Source organism: Pyrgilauda ruficollis, unplaced genomic scaffold, assembly GCF_017590135.1.
Source record: "Pyrgilauda ruficollis isolate IOZ18807 unplaced genomic scaffold, ASM1759013v1 scaffold71, whole genome shotgun sequence".
Taxonomy (NCBI): Eukaryota; Metazoa; Chordata; class Aves; order Passeriformes; family Passeridae; genus Pyrgilauda; species Pyrgilauda ruficollis.
Window position 1 is genome coordinate 2,877,144 of NW_024528933.1, and position 20,714 is coordinate 2,897,857.

Below are 20,714 nucleotides of genomic sequence, written 5' to 3' on the forward strand. Positions count from 1 at the left end.
TCACGGCAGGCCACAAAGGGCCGATGCTGCCTTCTCTGTCCCGCTTTGCAGAGCCGCGCAAGCATTGCCATCTAGCGTGGGCCGGCTAGAACATGCCACTCGCGGGCGTCCTCCCCGGATGGGGCACCAACCAAAGCCAGGCGCAAATGTTATGGTCGCAGAAAAATATTCCTGCTCCTTTCGGCAACTGCAGTCTGTTGATGAAGTCTTCCATTGCCTTCTGTCTTCAAACGTACAGTAATTTTGGTCTGTGAATTTTCTTTCTGTTTTCAGAAAGCAATGGAGGAAAACCTGGTGGAAGTACATTCAAAGTTACACAATTGTTTTAAAAGGTATTGAAAAGGATGCATGAAAACCTATGTTCCCCTCCTGTTGTAAGCCAGATTTCAACCAAAGTTGCTACAGCCATAGCACACGGTACAAGCCACTGGACTGTCACAGCAAGCTGGCACATTGTGACAGATTTTGAACAGACATGGCAGAAAAATATCAAGTCTAGTAAAATAACAAATGTTGAAATCAATGAGTCATTAAAGAAGGATTTCTGCTCAGGCTTCTGAGTTAAGGTTTCAAAACACAAGTGTTCTCAGTAGAGTTATTCTAATAATTGTCTTACTAAAGATCTCATACCTGCCATTTAGCATCACTTTTTAATTCTGTGTCTGACAGTGATAACAAACAAAGATTGATAATACCAAGTATCTTCCCAAATCTGTTAATTAGTTAAAAAAGTGGAAGGAATTGGTCGATACAACAGATGGTTGTGCTGCCATCCCAAGGGACCTTATAAGGATGGAGAAATGGGCTGACAGGGATTCCTGGAAACTCAACAAGTGAAAATGCCAAAGCTGGCACCCAGGGACAAACAACCCCATGCACTGCACATGCTGGGGGCAAACCAACAGAGTGCTCTCTGTCATGGAAAGAAGCATGGCAGAAAATGGCCTGGGAGTCCTGATGGACACCAATCTGACCATGAGCCAGCAGTGTGCCCTTGTGGCAAAGAAGACAAAAAGCCACCCTTGCTGCATCAGGCAGAACATTACAACAGGTCAAGAGAGGTGACCCTTTCTCTGTCCTCAGCACTGGTGAAACACATCTGGGTGTGTGTCCAGTGCTGGTAAAAGAGAGACATGAATATACTGGGACAAGTCCACTGAAGAATCCCTAAGATGATGAAGGGCTTGCAGCTTAAATAGTGGAGCTGGGGCTTTTTACATTCAAGAAGAGCAGGCCTGGGGGAGGAATTTATCAATGTGCATCCATATCTGATGGGAGAGTAAAGACGTTGGAGCCAGGCAGTGATATGACTGGAGCTGTATGTATGGAGCCAACCAGAGTGTGTGCAGTGATAGGACAGAAGGTGATGGGCAGAAATTGAAATAAAGGAAATTATTTTTAAATATAAGGAAAACTTATTACTGTGAGGGTACTTGAATACCAATTGCCCAGTGAGGTTGTGGAGTTTCCCTCCTTGAGGTATTCAATATGGTCTTGGGCCATAGCCAAGCTTTGGCTGACCCAGCTCAAGTCACTGTGGTACTAGAGATTTCCAGAGAGGCCAGACAGCTTCAGTGATTCTGATCCTTGGGAAAAGGAAAAAAAAAAAAAAAAACCAAAATAAGAGCAACTCAAACCTCTTAACCAAAAATAAAATGGCAGTGCTTGAAAAAAAATTTTTAACATTTCTGTAATGTGTTTATGTACTTAACAGCACAGGCAATTGAGCAGAGGGAGTCCATGAGTGCCAAGAACGGGATACTGAAAGCTTGACAATCTTCCCTGTCAAAATCCACAAAGTCTGTGTGAGCCAAAGAAGTAAGCAATGGCTGGAAATTTAGTATCTTGTTTGGTACAAAACCTTCTTCTATGTTTTCAGAATTGACAAAGGCTTTACAACATGCATCTTGCCCAGCACATGTGTATGCTATATTTTTCCTGGGAGTTAGAGGTACCCAGTGATGGATATGAATGTTTAAAGGTATAGATTAGCAAGATTTTCCGGAATTTTTCAGCTTCCTATTTTAGCCAAAGTGAATGAATATACATTACATTGTTTCAGGAAAATTCCTGTGATTATGAAAAAAGAAGCTGCCTGTCTAGTAGCCACAAATAAATAAAAATATGTCAGTTTACCACTGTATTCAGACTACACTATTTTTTCTTTTTTCTTTTTCTTTTTTCTTTTTCTTTTTTCTTTTTTCTTTTTTTTTCTTTTTTAAATGTCTTCACACAATGTTGTATGTGCACATACAACATACACCACATATCTGGTTGTATGTGCTAGAATGATAATAGGAATATTTAAAATTGTGCTGCAAATTAATTTCATTTATCGTATTTTATTCTGTCTCAGTTTTTGAAGTTCTGGATTTGATCCAAAAGTCTAAATTATTTTATCATGTGGCACAAGGCCACATTTCTGCACCTAAACATGTATGCATAGTTTTAATTACAATTCTTAGTAAGACTCTGTGTTAAATAAGAGACTTTAGCATCTGTAATACTTCAGCATGGTCTAACGTAGATAAAATTCCTATCCACTTCATATTTAAGGCCTACTTTCAGCCCAGTAATCTCTCTCTGTTGCTTCCATCCTCCACACTTCTCTTTTCTTGAAAATAAACCATATTATTGTCAGAAAACTCAATGCAAATCTATTAATTGTGTGGTATTGTGTGTCATTCAAGAACAGGAGTGTTTTTTGTAACATTTTAAACTAAAAAGCATGCTTATGACATGAGTAGGTATGAATCAAAGCTTCTGCCTTTGACTCATCTTGTGCATTTGTGACTGTTAAACATGACTAGTTGCTGTTGGCATCCGAGGAAAAACCTGTCACATTAAACTCTGTCAGCATGTCTGAATACAAAGCATGTGGCTCTGGGGATTCCTTGGTTTGATAGCAGGTTTCTTTAGTTAATTGTGATTGCTGAAATTTAGATGAGACCTTGATTCATTTGGAAATTCAGAATCTTGGGCTAATGTTGCTGAACACCAGAATGTCTCCTTGAAATAATCCTGCCACATTGTGTTTCCAGTTTCCATTTAAAAATAATCCAAGAAGCAGTGGTTGTGTCTAACTTGGTAGCAGAAGCAGAAGAAACTTAGCTGTGCTCATAGGGTCGCAAGGTTGCTTTACCTTAGGGCAGGCAACAGCAACACTGTTGAAAAGAGGATTCTAGGGTAACGCAAAACTCAGAGGCAAGTCATGTCACCTTTTTGTGTGTTCAGTGTGTAGCTACTAGGGGATAGCCAGACTGCTCAGGTGCATAAGCACTCTAACTCACAGTGGTAAAGCAGACCTCTGCCCCAAGGCATCTGCAGAGTCATTTGTAGTACCATTTTCAATATTGCAGGAAATGTTACTGCTACAGTTCAGATTCTGCTGTTGCTGCTAGTAAAATCCCCTCACCCTGTAATCCATTTTCACCTTACCTAACCTGTCTTTCCTTGTGTACCATGACTTAAATTTTCACTGTATTAACTTCTGTTATGTTTGCATTATATCAATATAAAGTAGCCCATGGATACACACTATGGGTTATTGCACACTTAAATAGTAACATAACTTCCAGAAAAAATGGCCCCAGAGCAAGAGGCTTATTCCTGGGCTGTGCTAAGGATGCAGAAGAGCTAACTCAGCTGCTACAGCCTGTGCACTTTCCTGAGAAAAATAAATAGGCCTCCCTAAGGGGTGTGCATTCCAAAGTAAATTCTTTAATTAACTAAATTTAATTGCAATGATCCAAATAACAAGGCAGCACTAAATTAGTCTGAAGAGTTATTTGTTAAAATAAAAGCTTGTAGCACAGAATTATCTCTGCAACTATTCCAAATGTAGTAATTGAGCCTCTTGTTATACTTACTTTTTAGTTGTCTGAGATGTTATGTGTAGAAGATTATATATGAATTCAATGCAGACTGCAGAATGCTTAGAGTATGCGTTCAATGTAATATTAGACAAAAAAATATATTTGGGTTTGAAGTGTATCAGTGTCTTTTCCAATAATTTTTTTAAAATCCTTTATCATAACCTGAGTTTGATGATAAACATCTTACAGTTTAAAATCACTTTTTAAATTAATTTCTCATCTTAAGATAGTACTGGCTTAATGTAAAAGATAGTGAATGTTTTTTATGAGATATGAATTTTATCATGTCTAAACAAGACACTGGATAATAAACCTACTTTTAAGTAAACCTGTCTGGCAAATTAAACTATATGATCCTGAGGAAATCCGTAAAATATCCTATGACTCTGTTGAGTTGGAGTTCTGGTGCAGAAACATGACTCACATAATGCTGAAAAGAAGCCAGAGGAGAATAAGGATAGATACTGAAAGTTAAAACCAATCACATCCAGCTGTTTCAGTCTGTCTGGCACACATATGCCAAAACCTGTCTTAATTCATGACCAGTATTAATTTTATTTTTTTTATTTTTGAAGGTTGTTCCAGCTCTAAAGCAGTTTCAGTGGTGATATATCCCTCTGAGATGAGCATGTCAGACTGGAACAGACTATTGTTAGGAGACTTCTGGTTTGAAATCATACCTTTTGTACTCACAATTGATATAAACACATACAGCAACTGTCAAGGCCAACATTTTAAACAAACATTAAAGACCCACTTGCAAAATTCTGACTTTGGGGTGTTAGAGTGCAGAGGAGCCAAGTAGATTTCTTGTCTGTTCAGACAGTACTGTATTGAATCTATTCAGAAGAAACTTTTCCATGACAGCACCTCTCCAATGAGGAAAAGCTGAGAGAGTTGGGTTTGTTCGGCCAGGAAAAAGAAAAGGCTTCACAGAGACCTAATTGTGGTATTCCAGTACCTGAAGGGAGCCTACAAAAAGATGGACAGAGGCTACTTATAAAAGCATGTAAGCACTGGAACAGGTTGCCCAGTGCAATTAGGGATGCCCCATTCCAATGCTGAAGGCCAGGTTGGATAGCACTTGGAGCCATCTGGTCTAGTGGAACACTCATGGCAGGGGGGTTGGAACTAGAGGACCTTTAAGGTCCTTTCTAACCCAGACTACTTTATGATTCTATGATAACTATGGCAGAGAGAAATTTTACAGAAGCCACACTTACAGCTTGTTCTTGGAAAGGGTAACCATGAGGCAAAAACTCAAAGGAAATGTTTACATACTTCTCTTATGCACAGAGCTGGCAAAATGTTCAGACCAGCTGTTACAAGGGGAATACTCATCAGTCCATTTCAATCCTATAACCAAATTGAATCTGATCATGGATGCTACCTGGGCATCCTTCAAAATAGGAAAAGGATTTCAAAACCAATTTTTTAATTAAGAGATTGCTTATAAAAGGGACAATTATTTGAAAATTAATTAGACTCTCAGAAGCTCAGCTTTCATAAAACAAGGTGCATATGAAATCTAGAACATTTTTTAATAAGGTTGAGGTTTTCTTCTTGGAAATAAACAGGTTTATCTAACATGTTCCAATATGAAGATTTCCATCAACACACTTATGTAACAAAGCACGAAATGACCTTTATTTTGCAATACTACGGCCAAATATCTTGTAATTTTACTGGGTCTAGGCAGTATTGTCCCCCTTAGCATCAACATGAATGCTTTCTTTTTATATTGTGTGCATCTCAAGTCCTGTGCTTCTTCAGTTCAAAACACTTTGCTGGTTTCTTGAATCTTCATCCTAATGGCTAGTTGCTTAATTCCTCTAATACATTAATAGTCATTAGCAGCATTGTATAATGCTTCTAGCAATATATTGCCATTCCTAGCAAACACCAGAAGTGCATGGATCAGAAGGAATACCAGTCTCTGCCAGGGAGCCTTGCTCTGTGGTCCTGAAGGTATAGATATATGGCAGCCACATTTGCCTACTATCACCAGCTCATGACACCTGTGGCTGGAGCAACTCTACGAATTTTGCTGCTACAGTCAAGCTTTTATCTTCAGTTATCAGACTGCACTCATTACTGTTTCAGGAAAAAAAAAAAAAAACAAAAACAAACAACAAACTAACTGTTCCTGGAGAACTGGTGGTTCACACAGAATCCTTCTATCTTGCAGCTGCTGCTGGTAGGTCATGATTTCCAGTGTACAATTCTGACACAACACAACAATAAGGGTAATAAGAGATTAGTAAAAGACAAGATGGTTCATAACCAGATCAATTATGTGAACTTTTGTGCAAATTGTTCAAATCTTTGTATAATTTTTCTTGAAATTATACTTTCAGGTTTCATCTCTGAGCTTTTTTAGGGCTATATTACCATTTCTTACTCATTACAAACGTTTCTTTCAAAGAAAGGTAACCTTGGTATCATCAGAACATTGCTCAGAACATTCCATGTTCAAATCCCTGTACATAAACCAGACAGGACTATTCTAGCTGTTATTTGGCTGTTATTTGTCAAAAAGTCTCTCATCTGTTTTCAATGTTTTCTTCAGACTTAAAAATTTTTTAAAAACCTCACAAGTATAGTGGATAGTATATTATAAATATATCACAAGTTCATTCTGTATGATGCTGATGACACCATCTAAAGCATCAGGCTAGTAAAATAGTCAGTGACATAACAGCCATGTAGCAGGGTGTCCAGGAGGACTCAAATTCATTTCCCTGTAGATATCCCATTGGCAACTGTCAGATGTTGACCACAAACATGCTAGCACTTTTCCTGCTTCTGGGAGACTTTTAGAATTGAAATTAAAAGCTACTGTAATTTTTGTTTTCTTTTATTTAATGTATCATTTTATCTTTCTGGAGATAGCTTTTGTTAATTCAGTTGGTCTTGGTAACAAAACAGAACACTTTAAAAATTATTAGGTTAGTTAGCATTAAAACAAGGGCATTCACATTATTATGGTCAGATATTTTAGTGCAAATTACTTCTTCAACATGCTATTTGGAGTAAGGAATGTCTCCTCAGAGGATGACAGAATGAGAGCCACTTCTGACAGGGTCATTTGAGACTCTGGAGGCAGCAGAACTTCGTAGTGTTTTCAGTCCTAAAGTTAGAAAGACATTACACTTCATGATATAGTCTTTTTTTTATTTTATCTGCTGAATGCAAACAATTGAATAAGCCATAAAATTTCTACAAAAGTCCACACATATATTTTTTAAAAAATCCTCAATTATCTTATTTAAGAGCCTACATGCAACTAAAAGTGGCTAAAATCTCATATTCATGATGTTTTGTTATGCTCCAAAACTTCAGAGTATAAAAATGATGAGATTTATATTTGTCTGGTAATTAAGATTTAGCTAGCAAGAGCTCATAAGGAACAGGCACAATAATGTCAAGTTTCTGACTTCCTTCAGAAACCTAATTCATGACCTCTTGCTCTGCATTTAATAAGTTTGAGAGTTGTTTGAACATTTTTAGAGAATACCTATTTTTAGAAAAACTCAAACAGTCAATTTATGTCTGTGAAATAACAAAATGCTAAAATATTATCAGGTTAAAAATGAGTCTAGGAACTTGATTATAAACTGAACCTCATAACTGAATTAAAAGCTATTAAAATCTGTTCAGTGTTATTAATGTGATCCTAAAAAGAGAGCATTGTTATGTTACAGTGATTTAACCAATTGTGTCTACATTTTCAATATTTGGAAAATTCTGATTTTCATTGATATTATCTGATTTTTTCTATTGAAAATTTGCTTTCAATAAACAATTTTAAAAAATAAAAAAGAAAATAGTTGCATGTGGTGCCAAAAGGAAAGTGACACCAGGTTTTTTCTATAAGCAGTAGTGCTGTTTGTCACATAATTCTCACCATGTTCCTATCTTTCCCTTTTTGACGTACATCAGAATTATCTTAAACATGTGATGAGGAAAAAGATTTTATGAAGTTTGGGGCTGTAAGGTGATTGCAGTTTCACATCCTATTCTTTTTGTAACTGAACTGGGTTTCCTGCTGCCATCTCTCTGTTAATCACCACTACTTTCACCAGAGATTATAACCAGGTCATAACCACTGGCATAACCAGGCTTGTGGTCATCCTCTAAGCAGGCCCTTAACGTGGTTTAGGAATGGTACTTCCCCACTCAGTGCCCCACTGAGACTCTCCCAAATCAGTTGCTGCTCGTTCAGTCCCCCATTACCCTTCCCCTTGTCACTCCAGCAGGTTGGAGTTGAGATTTGGAGGTACTAAAGGTCAAGATCACAAGCTGAGATAAGAGCAATTTACTTTAAACAGCAATGAGATAAGAAAACAAATAGTAACAGTAACAATATTAACAACAGAAGTATGGAAAAGAGGGTGATCCAAATGCAAAATGCTCACCATAGACCTAGAGACAAAGAACAGTGGCAGAAAATGCCACAGTATTTTCACCCGTCTCAGAAGACAGCGAGTACCTTGCCCCCACCCCTGGCGGTTGTGTAAGGTGATATGGAATAAACCTCCAAAACTAGAACACGCCTGTAAATTGAATCTCAAAGGCACTGTGAGAGTGTAATTTCTTAATGTTAGCAAATCTCTGTTTCTCATAAGAGATAGTACATTGCCTATGATATTGAGATATTAATAATATAAATGATATGTCAGTGTCATTTCAAAATCAGATATATTCCTAACCATAATTAAATAACTCCATTTAGGATGCATTAGTAGCAATTACAGCTATAGTATCCTGATATTTATGCAATCAAGCAGTTACCAAAAAATAATTATATCAGTTGTTTTAAATGGATATAACCTGAAAAGGTTAATGTAAGCCAGAGACAATTAATCACTTCTTCTGTACTAATCAATACTAAGAAATGTTTATCAAACATGACCTTATCTTCCCTCATTTTGCAGCATGCTATCAGTGTCCTCAGCCTACAGTGCATTCGTTGCTGTGGTACTTTGTGGGGAAAGCAAACCAAATAGAGTCCAGATATTTGATTTCTCTTTTCTGTTCTTGCCCAGTCCTCAGCAAGACATCTAACAATAAACCCTTATTTTTCATATGTGAAATCCAGACAATATTATTTTTAATATCTGTAAAATCAAGCCAACAAAATAAATTATCATGGCTGATAGAAAGATGTTTTTCAAATCTTAGATGAAACAAATGAAAGAAGGTAAACCACAACAGGTGTATAATTTTAACAGCAGCACATATGTTCTCCTAAATGTGAGGCAAACTCAAATGCCTAACAATACTTTGAGCCATGATAATAGGTTGTAAGTATTTAAAGCCTTCCCGTGTATTAACCAATACAATTTTATAGTTTTATTTAGATGCTCTTGCCCTATACAAATAATAATTTTGAGCAGAAAGAGGTTGCTGCCATACCTCTCATGACGTACATTTCTACGATGATTGAAATGACAGACTTGATCCTGATTTTAGACTTCACTTTGACTAGGCATGTAACACAATAAAAACATTATTACAGTCAAACACAGATTGTGGGGTTTGTTGGTTGGTTTTTTTGTTTTGGTTTGGTTTGGTTTGCTTTGGGGTTTTTGTGTTGTATTACTAGATTACACAATTGTGCATGAAAACCATTCCAAATGATTTGTCTGTTAAGACTCATTAACTTGTTTAGTATAATTTTGACTTTTTCAATGTGGTTAGGCAACGTTTTCTTTCCCCAAAATTTAAACAACTTATTTTAATTGAGTATTTTCTTTCTGGGTAAAACAAGCTCCCTCTGCTGGATCTGCAAAGAATGTGAATCTGCCTAGGTCCTGTGGATGAGGGCTGCACAGTGACTGGGGCTTTGCCATTCATTTCAGGAAAGCAATTTTCTTATTCTTCATGAAAAGTGAGACTACAGATTTAATGGCTTTATACTAAAATATTGTTAAATATGATATTAGGGAAAAATTCTTTACTGTGAGGGTAGTGAGACACAGGAACAGTTTGTCTAGAGTAGTTCTGGGAGCCCCATTCCTGGAACTGATCAAGGCCAGGTTTGATGGTGATTGGAGCAATTTGGTCTAGTGGAAGGTGTCCCTGACCATGGCAGTGGGGTTAGATTATCTTTTAGGTTCCTTCATATCCAGACCATTCCATGATTCTATGATCATATAATCATAACTTTATTGTATAATTTTATTGATTATAATAATATAGTTATAAATATTAATACATGGTTATATTTATTTGGTTATAATTATTATAGAGACCTCAGTCTCCAGTAGTTGCTTAAATAAATTAAAAAAAGACATGAAAATCAGAACAATTACTTTCAATGACACTGCAATTCATACAATCTGAAAAAATGCCCTTATTTTTCAAAGTTTGGTACAAAACAAAAACCAGTTATCACAAAATATGCCCATTTTAAAGGATGTTTGTCCTTTGGACCATTGCTGTCCCTGGACTCAGCATATGCTAACTGATATGAATGAACTGAGGAGAAGAAATGTGACATGTTTCTGGTCCAAATTGCAAAGTTTCATAGCTGATTGTACCATTCTGTCCTTAGCAGGAACTGTGACCAATTATGCCTAGAAAGCTCTCTTGGACAGATTAGCTTTTCTCCAAAACAGACAGACAGCATGTTTCGTATTAAATTTTATTATTTTGCACATCTAGTGTTATATCCTCTGGGAACCGGTTTTCATAAATCCCACTGCATTTAACTCTTCTTCCATGATTTTTGTAGCAATCTAATAACTGATAGTTACATGACTAGACCTTTTTGGATTTTATTAATGTGATTTAAATTTTGACCTGTAATATGCATATACTGAAGAAAGAACAAAACTGAAAGTGAAGAAAGGACAAAGCTGTCTTTTCAGATAAGTGCAGGAACCCTTTCCTCAGTTACATGGCTGGAGGAGGATAGTGTGCTTAAGCACAGTTACATATTGCCATTTACATGTTACTTTCCACTGCTTCCTGTCTAACCAAAACACTCCTAACTACTGGAAAAGTAGGAAAGTGCTGTTCTTAAACAAGATGGGATTAGTAGATTATGCCACCATTTCCTATGGTAAAAAGCTGCTCAGAGTCACAGAACGGTTGAGCTTGGAAGGGATCTCTGGAGCTCATCTGGTCCAGCCTCCTGCTTAAGCAGAGATACCTAGACACTGTCCAGGACAGTGTCCAGTTGGTTTTTGACTACCTCCACGGAGGGAGACTCCATCACCATTCTGGACAACCTGTGCCAGTCCTTGGCCATCCTCACAGTGGAAAGGCGTTTTCAGACGTTCAAATGGAACTGCCCGGGTTTCCATTTGCGCTCATTGCTTCTTGTCTTGTCACTGGATGCCACAGGAAAGAGCCTCACTGAATTTTCTTCACATGCTCCTCTAAAGGTATTCATATACATTGATAAGATTCCCACTGAGTCTTCTCTTGCACAGAGAAGACACTAGACACTAGACTTGCCCACTAGACTGTTTTGGCCATGGCTTCATTTTTCATGCCATATCTCTGCTCTGACCATGGGAAAAATATCACCATGAGTGTTTGCTCATGCAGACAAAAGACACAACTCATCTATGAGTGGGGCATGCCTTTAAATGTCCCAGAAGAGCAACATTATGGATATGCTGAAGCCAGATACTTCCACTGTGGGTTTTTAAGGAAAAGTTTTCACTGGCAGCATTAGATGGGGAACACTAAACACTGCCATGTCTTCTTCTGGATTTTTGTTGTTGTTGTTGTGTCCACCAGCCAACCTATCGGCAGCACTAGGTAAATCACAGCTAGAGTTTTTTAATTCTAAAGCAATTTTTACTGCCACCACTGAAAAGGCACTTGAGCTAATGCAGGACACCTCCCAGAAGAGTTTGGGGTTCAGACAGCCACAGTAAAGGATGGCAAAGCAAAAAATTATTGGAAATAAGCATTTCTTCTTACATGTATTAAGATGCTTCCTTTATTACATCTAGCAATACTTTGATATAACCAGTCTTGTCTCAACAGATTGACAATTACAGACTGACAAATCTAAGACAAGAATCAGTATCAAAGAAAGGAAAAACATCTTAGGAAGGCCAAAAAAGTAAAAAATCACAGCATATGCTCTGATTCAGTTTCTTGAAGAGTCTGAAAGTTAGAAAATTTTGCTTTTTATTTAGAATCAAAAGATTCATAATTACAAAATCTGCAAGCAAAATGTAACTTTAAACACTTCCTAGTCCCTGACTGATTCCTGCGCAATGTCACAAGTATCTGGCAGCAGATTTCATAATGCTGATCATTACTTTATAAGCCTGGCCATCCAGAAACTTTTCCACCTGCTGTGTAGTTTGTCTGTAGTGTCTGTATCTCGCCAATCCATCTGCGAATATACTACAGGAGATTACTTGGAAGGCCTCACTTAGCTGAGGAAACAGTATCCACTTCTCACCTCTTGTCTACATGGGATGTTACAGAAGGCAATCCAGCTGGCCCGGTGTGATTTGTCCTTGCTAAGGACATTGTCCATACTCCCAATCACTTTATTCTCCTTCCGTCATCTGGACATGGCTTCCCAGAGGACTCACTTCACAATCTTACCATGGACATAAGGTGAGTCTGGCCAGCCTGATATCCCTAGACTCACCTCCTTGACACTTTTGAACAAGGCTATATGCATATTTACCTTTCTCAAATTGTCAGAAACCTCTCTATGAAACACCATGATAATTTGAAGATTGTACAGAGTGTGTCACAGGGGCTACAGGCAGCTCCCACAACATCCTGAGGGGCATTCCATCTGGCCCCATGGGGTTGTTGCATCCAGCCTGCTTAAGCAGTCCACCCTCGCTTACCCTGGGTCATGTTTCATTTTCCAAGGCCTTGATAATAGGCTTAGGGACCTAGGAGACTTAAAGACAAACATAACCAGTAAAAAATCAAGGCAGAGATATCACTGGGAGTCTTAGACTTTTCCATAAAATCCCTTATTGCTACTCTTCCTGTCCCTTGATCAGATCAACTCCTGCTGAGTAAGGGCTTTCCTAACTCCATCCTTTTTTGTTTCTCAAAAAGTTTCTGTCACTTTGGCCTGTTTTGCATACCCTCTTTACAAAGAGACCTGTATGCTCTTTCTGAAACTGCTTTTGGCTGACACACAATGGTGAAAAAAGCTATCCAGCACAGAGTTCCAGGGGCCAGGGCTACTGCTCTGTTTCTCAACATAGTCCATTCCAGACTGCGTTTCACACAACTGCACTTGTCTGCTGGATCAGAACTCACATCACAGAAATTCACTTTCCTGTACCTCAAATAATACTCTCCATTTCATGTCTGTGTTATGCAGCTGATCAAGACCCATTCTACATCAATGCTCCATCAGAAACGACACTAAGCCTCCTCAGCATTACTGAAAAATCACTTAAAATTCACAGCTTCAAGTGCAGGTGGCACTGCATGACACTAGCCATGGGTTTTGCTCTTTCTGTATTTGCATTCCTTCTGTTCTAGATAGTACGGACAGCCTCTGACCTTTTCACAGCTCATACCTGTGACAGGCAGCTGAGGTTGTTTCTTTGAGACTGTAATAAAAGAACACATGAGCAGAGTTTTTTTTGAAGTTACGGGAAGTTCTGTTTGAAACATGTTAGGCTTTCTGAGAGGAATAGATTTTAGTATTCCATCGAAATCTGATGTAGAAAATTCAGTGGGTTCTTTTTAATGAGAAAATATCAGACATGAGAAAATAAATATGCCAGTTAAGGTCCACACAGCAGGAATTCAGAGATCCCACAATTTTTTGAAATCACGTCCTGCTCCAGCATCATATATGGGAAAAAGCACATTGCCTTCACTTTTGGTGCTTCAGAAGTAATTTCCTCTTTGAGACTTATAACCAATTTTTAACTGTTTCAGCTGTGTATAATGTAAAAGACTGACAGTAGTTTTGCTATTCAGAAGCAGTCTGAAACAGATAGGTCTTTATGTCCTTAGTTAAGACACCCCTGCCTGACCATGATGTATCCCTTATGCAACTTTCGGTAAAAGGGTGTGCATGTATGTATGTGTGCGCTTTTAATTTTTAATAGAAGTAAAATATTTAGCAATCTGCTATGCAAGAGACTATCACTTTTCTGAGTGCTCAGTCAAAAAAAAAAAAAAAAAAAAAAAAAAAGCATTCAACATACTGAATACCATAAATGCTAGTTCTGGAAACTATTACAACATTTTTAGAGCTGAAAAGTAATAATAATGAGATCTTGCAAACAATGAACTCTATTCTCCTTCTGACATACAGAAGGATTTACGAACACATTATTGCCTGTGCATTCAAAGAAAAGTCCCTTGTGCATCAGCAAAATAGGACACAAATAACCACAAAGTTCTTCCACAATTACAGTACTTGTTTCACCCATTTAAGTTTTATTTAGCATTCTCATTATTATTATTATACTAACAGTAGATGGCAACATTTTGTTGAAACTTGGAAAACCTTTGTGAGCTTTACGGAGTCATTTCAGGTTTTACTCATGAGACTTAGACATACAGAAAAGTAGCACATAGCATATAATTAGCAACTATAAATTAAGTAAATTGTTTAATTATCTATATAAATGAATATTGCAATTACCTTATTACCTTCAAAACTCCAGCTTGCCCAGGAGACTTTCTGACTGAAATCCAGCTGTACTCTGACTGTTTGTTTGATGATTTGGTAAAATGTTAAAGTCCTAAGGGTTAATACACAAGATCATAATCAGAAAAAAGCAGCAGGTTAATTCCTTAAGGAGTTATCAATAAAGCTTTTTCCGAACTCCAGCATCTCAGTATGTTTGGATCAAGGTTTTCAGTATAGGTATTTAAAACTCTTCAATTGCTAATATGTCTTTATCCCCTTACAGACGCTCAGTGAATATATATTTAATTCTGAAGTTAATGAGAATTCTGCTGTTGACTTGATGGAAATGGGAACATCCCCTTTAATGTTAAAGGATAGAACTCAGTCACTCAGCTACTAAGATCGCAATAAAACTGAAATCTCTTCACCCTTTAGAACTTGTAATAGATATCTGCATGCCTCAGGTGCAGGCTCAGGCATAAGGTAAAGCTCAATGTCTCTGCTCACCCAAGCTGGGTGAGTATTAACATCTTGGGTTGTATTCTAGTCTTTGGATACACACGGAAGGTACTTGTGTAATGTCAGGCCGAAGTTTAGGAAAGGAAATGTGAGCTACTTGGAGCTCCCTAGAAATACTAATCAAAGTAAGGTTATTTGTGTGTTTGATTAGACTAGGCAGCACTGCCTGAACTAAAGACTTGCCTTGTAGATCTGTTCAAGAAAAATATTTTATTCCAGTTTTAGTTGCTTTAAATATTAAACATAGACCTTTTTGTAACATAGATCTCTGTGTGTGTGATTCCTTGTTTGGATCTGACTTGAAATCTTGAGCTACAGCTTCACAACAACAACAAAAATGATCATATAGTCATGGAATATCCACCACATTTTTTCTGTTTAAGTTGCAGTGAAAGTAAAAAGCAGATCAGCAGGTACCTTAATAGTGCATGGCTTTGTGAACCTCTCTGACCATGGCACAGCATTCTCCATGGATAGTGCATCAATCACTGGAAAAGACTAAGGCATTATTCCTGGCTTTCAGAAGCACAGCCTGGGCCGTGTGCTGTTTGTGCAGACAAGTACCGAAAGAATGTCATTTGAGAGGGAGAGTGGGAGCTGAGTGAAGAGAGGGGGCCCTTGAATGGGGAAGAGAGAAGAAAAGAGAAAGGAAGAAGTCTCAGACGCTGGAAAGCAAGATGACTTTTAAGCTGCCAAGGGTTTAACAAAAGCAATCCTGAGGTTATCCAAGAGGAAGTGAGTTTCTTATCATAAATAAACAGATGATTTCATGGGCATGCTCTGGATCTCACCACACTTCTAAGTGTATCCTATTAAGTAGTGTTTAGTCTCTGACTTTTTCTTACGGAAGGATCTCTTCTGCAGAACTTCACTGAAGGCTGCACATTTCACAGAGCATTTTTGTGGAAGATTTCAGCAAATGTCCCCTATATTTAGTTACAGCACTTTTTTTCTGATAATGGAATGAAAGATAGATAGAGTATTAAGAAATTGAATACTCTGTAACTGTAAAATCTAGCAAATGTAGGGCAGCCTCTGTATTCTTCAGATACACAGAGATTAAGTTATTTCTAAAGATGTGTTTTATCAGAAGAAAGCAGAAGGATCTAGAGGTATAGGTAAATAGACTAGGATTAAGTAACTGATGCTGCATTCTGTACTTTGACTGTGACTGTAGAATTCCTTTGAGTATATCTTTCTGCAAGAAATACAGTGCAGCTGCTTGAGAAACCTCCAGCTGTGGCATGAGTAAGAATAGGAAGCTGCTAAAACTTTGGCTGGCTGCTAGTGCTGGTTTTGAATGAAGTCTAGGAGAATGTCCACAAAAGACAGAAAGGTTTAAAAGCTGAGAAGCAAAACAAATCAGGAGATTCAGAGTCACTTACTTTAAGAAAAAATGTGCATTAACACCTATAAGATGTGATGCCAAAGTAGATTGCTATTTGCAAAATTAAGAAGTAGTAGGCAAATGAATGATCCCAGAAAGAATTTGTCAGGAAAGAAAGGCACAAGTTATCAGTATTCTCTCCTAAAACAACAATGCATTTAGCCAGCAATTGCCTACTAGCAGTGTGTGCCACTTTATGAAGTTGGAGGACAGAAACATAGCCAACCCAAGAGGATAAATAGAGAGGTTGGAGCACAAAATTTTATACACTTCAGCTTGAAAATAACATGGTAAAAGAGGGCCTCTGATTTGATGCTGCCTTCTCTGGAATGTACAGTGCAACTGGATCTAAATTTTGGGAGAGTGCCCAGTTTCAGATGTCTAAAGCCTCTGCTGAAAGCAGTGGAGACTATACACTGCCAAAGTTTTATGTATGCAACTGCAGATTGATTGCCTAATGGCAGTGGTGGGCTTTGATCATGAATGTCTGGAGAGAGGAGTCTCAGTAGGCGCCCTTTCCCCCATTTTTCCCTTTACCCTTCTAACTCTGAACTCTATTCTTATTCTGTTTTCCCCCCTGCATTTACTACAATCCTTTCACTGATACCTGAGATATAAAAGTTCCTCTCCCCACACATTTCTTTTCTTTAACAGCTTGCTAGTTGAGGACTGTGCAAGAGGAGTTAACTGGAGAAGGTGCAGGGGTATGCAATTGCTCTAACACGTTGTCTATTTTGGGCTTTACGAGTGAGAGAAACAGATGAAGATAATTTCCTCTCATTTTCTGTTTCTTATTAGTAAATTGTGAAGAATTCTTAGGTACAGAATATCCAAGTGGGATCATCATCTCTATGCAAAGGAAAATTATTTCCTTACAGTTTGGTCAATGTGTGAGTCAGAGTCACATAAAAGATGTAATAAGCTGCTTCTGCTTGCAATTAGAGGTTTTGTTCTGATGGCAAATTAAAATTTCAGTCCAGTAGAATTAGGTGTGAAATTGTGCAGATTTCCAGCTAACTGTATATTGTGATTCCATTTGGCAGCTAATAGAACTCAGAAAATTACTTTTATTGGCCTGTACTTTCCATTTTACATACACTTCTGGAATTGTGTGAAATGACAGCAAACTGCCATGAATATATCTTTAGTCTATATTCACTTCTCACTTCCTTCCTTTAATGAAAAGAAGGGAAACACATCCAGTTTTATTCCTTTTTACTGAAAAAAAGAGAGTAGCAGTCTTAATACTTAAAAGTCTAACAGATGGAATGAAATTACAAAGAAATACCTGAGAGTGTATGTTCTGTTTTCTAGTGAAAAATCTTGCACTGTCTAAGAATTCAAACTTTTTTGGTGAATGTGGCTGTTTTTTTTTTTTTTTTTTTTAAATCACACTTTCCCTAAAATCAGCCTGTTCATTCTTCTTTATATCTGCAGTTATGTGGAATCATCTCAGAAGCTTCCAATTCTGCCACAAAGACAGATGTTTGAACAATTCCCTCCTGCTCAGTATCAGCTGTTCAGCACAGCTCGCCTTGGAAATAACACACCAGTTACCACTAATTCTGGCTGCTTTTTCAGTAATGATACAGAGAATTTTTTAATAACAAAGCTACCTTCTTTGTTCTGAGGATTAACTAGAAAACCTCTGGCAAACACAGATTCAGCTCATCAACAGTAGAACTTGCTTGGGCTCCTTGCTTTTAAACTTTACTTGCAGACCAATTAGTATCATTTCTATGAAACCATGATGGTGGTCATCACACTGAGTCCCCCAAGAATTCTGCATCTCTCCCTTTCAGGCATGATGAATTCATTTATTTGTTGAATAAGAGCAAAGGCCAGGTCAGGTCACTTGAGAAAGAATGTAGGTAGCCTTATGGTCTGGTCTGCTGTGGGTGCAGAGTGAAGTGGTAAATCTGATTTACTATTCAAAGACAAAAAATCTTGAAGGTCTAGTTGAAGATGTTCCTCCTCATTGAAGAGGGGTGGACTAGTGAACATTTAAAACTCAACTCAAACTATTGTGTGATTCTATGGAGGCTACACCACCACATTGTCTTACTCACAAGTTAGTGTCCTTAGGTGTGGATGTGAAGAGGATCTAAAGAAATGAAATAAAAAACACTCTCAGACCAGGTGAGGATATAGTGTCAGTAGGCTTTTCAGAGTTGCCATGTGATTTGCTCTAAATAAGCTTCACAAGGAGTGGCATAAATATAAAAAAATATACTTTTCTGTTTTCCTTTCTGTTTGTCCCTGCCTTAACATTATAGAAAGGTTCTTCTCCCTCAGAATCCAAAAGCCTTCTGAGAGGTGAATCACAAAACTAAAAAATTAAAACAAATCTGACTTTGCATGCTAGAATCTTGACCAGGGCAGGGAGAAGTATAAAATTCCCTAGAAATGAACTCCCATGGGAAAAACAAAAACAAAAACAAAAACAAACAAACAAAAAAACCACCAAAAAAATTAAGTATAGAAAATCATGGCAATCTAAAAATATGGTAACAAAACATGGCAAATCATTTGTGGAGGGAACTAATTTCATTTATGATTTAGGATGACCTCTGCATACTTCACCAAAGTTCTTATTTTACCTCTCCTGAGCTCATAAAAGAGGGTATATTTCATCCCAGGGGTAATGTTAAGATACTGTGAGTTAAGCCCAGAAATATGTGATGTGCTGAACATCCCCCATTAACAGATGGGGTGGAGACTTCTGCATAGGACTAAGTCTTGAGTAACCCTTTCACAACCTTCCTTCTCTCATGTTCATCTCTGCTGCTATGCTCTGGTCTGAGGAAACTTTTATGTGCAGAGACATGACAGCCTATGTGGCAACTGGACTTGCTGGAATTCCTGTGAGAGGTCTTCATTCACACTTGATATCGGCTCTTAGGTATTCAGCAGTTATTGGTGGACTAGAAACACCATTATTCATTTATTTCCCTTTGTGGGCCACAAATCAGCATAAAAAAGTATGGCATACTGTGACCATAAGCATAACTAGGACAACTACTGTAACATGGGGTGGCCTCCAGCTCTGATAAATTACACCGAAATCTAATTTGGCTTCTCTAACAGCAGGTGTCAGAAGAGTCATCCTTGCCCCACCTGTCATCTCTAAATAGGCCATATGTTCCTCAGTTCCCAAAGGTGCAGGACAAATTCCCAGATAGCTACTCTGTCTGGAAACATAGGGAAATTAGGGATGGACACTTTCAAATAGCAAGGAAAAAATACCATCTCCCTTTCTTCTTCCCATCGCCACTAAAGTGGTGATAGGACATCACCATGGCATTCCTCAACTTCCAAGAAGAAATCTAGGTACTTCATCCTTTCTTGTTAAGTCCCATTTCCTCTTATTCTTGAAGATGACTCTTTACTTTGATCCCATGCATGTCAATCAAAGAATTTGATTTTAGATTTCAGTCTAAATTTTCATTAGAAAATTCTGTAGTAAGGGGAGAACTGCATTTCATTTCATAGCTATGGTAGGAGCTGATGCTCTCCATTTTGGTGGGTTACACAACTCTGACAAGATTATCTGCCTAAAGCAAAATAGAGATCAGGTGTGGCACACTATCCATCCTGGAGGCAGTGCCATACTGGTGAAACACCTCTGTTTCCTGAAATGGGACAACACAGGCCACCTGGCTGACTTTGAAGATATGATTGAATGACTGAGTTAGTAACAGTGATGACCTATAAGCAGCCAACTGATGTGAGATTTGAGCTGATTAAGAAATTGGGGAAAGGATGGGGGGTGGAGGTCCCCAGCAAACAGTGATATCTGTCCATGATGAGATGGCATCCTGGTGCACATGCTGCAAAGCTTAGACTGCAGGAAACTGACAGCTCTGTGGAAAAGTTCTGCATAAAGATCTCTGCAGGCATGAAACTCTCTGGAAAACCTGCCAAAATGATTCCATAGAACTTTATTTTTCAGTTTAATGAAGAAGCAGCATGCAGCGATACCCAGTAAACAGTTTTAAGCTCTCACCATGCCTCAGTTAATTAAAAACTAACGCGAATTCTGGAGCCTCAATACAAACTTATGGCCATAGTCATTGCGCAGCACTCGGGAGTCCAGAGCAGAACAAGATTTTATTTCAAAAGAGCCTATAAAAGTCGTAATTTTTCCATTGCTTCCCTTCCATAAAGTGAGGCTTATGGTCCGGAGTCGGGCGAGCCAGCGTTTCAAGGGATGCCTGCCAGAGGGAGAGCCCACAGCGCTGCCTTGGGGAGCTGTCGTGGCCCGGGGGCACACGAGCACACGGGCGGGCTCGGGCCCCCCGCCCGAGCGGCACTGGCGGCGGGCAGGGCGGCC

At 38.3% G+C, this 20,714-nt stretch overlaps 1 protein-coding gene across 1 annotated transcript in view; it reads right to left on the minus strand.

The window, feature by feature from the left end:
* The window catches only part of LOC121363336 (translation initiation factor IF-2-like), a 24,853-nt gene continuing 4,139 nt past the window's right edge, over positions 1 to 20,714 (minus strand). The window contains exon 3 of the mRNA XM_041485558.1: positions 1 to 291. Coding sequence (XP_041341492.1) covers positions 1 to 291 — 291 coding nt within the window. The remainder of the gene's footprint in view (positions 292 to 20,714) is intronic.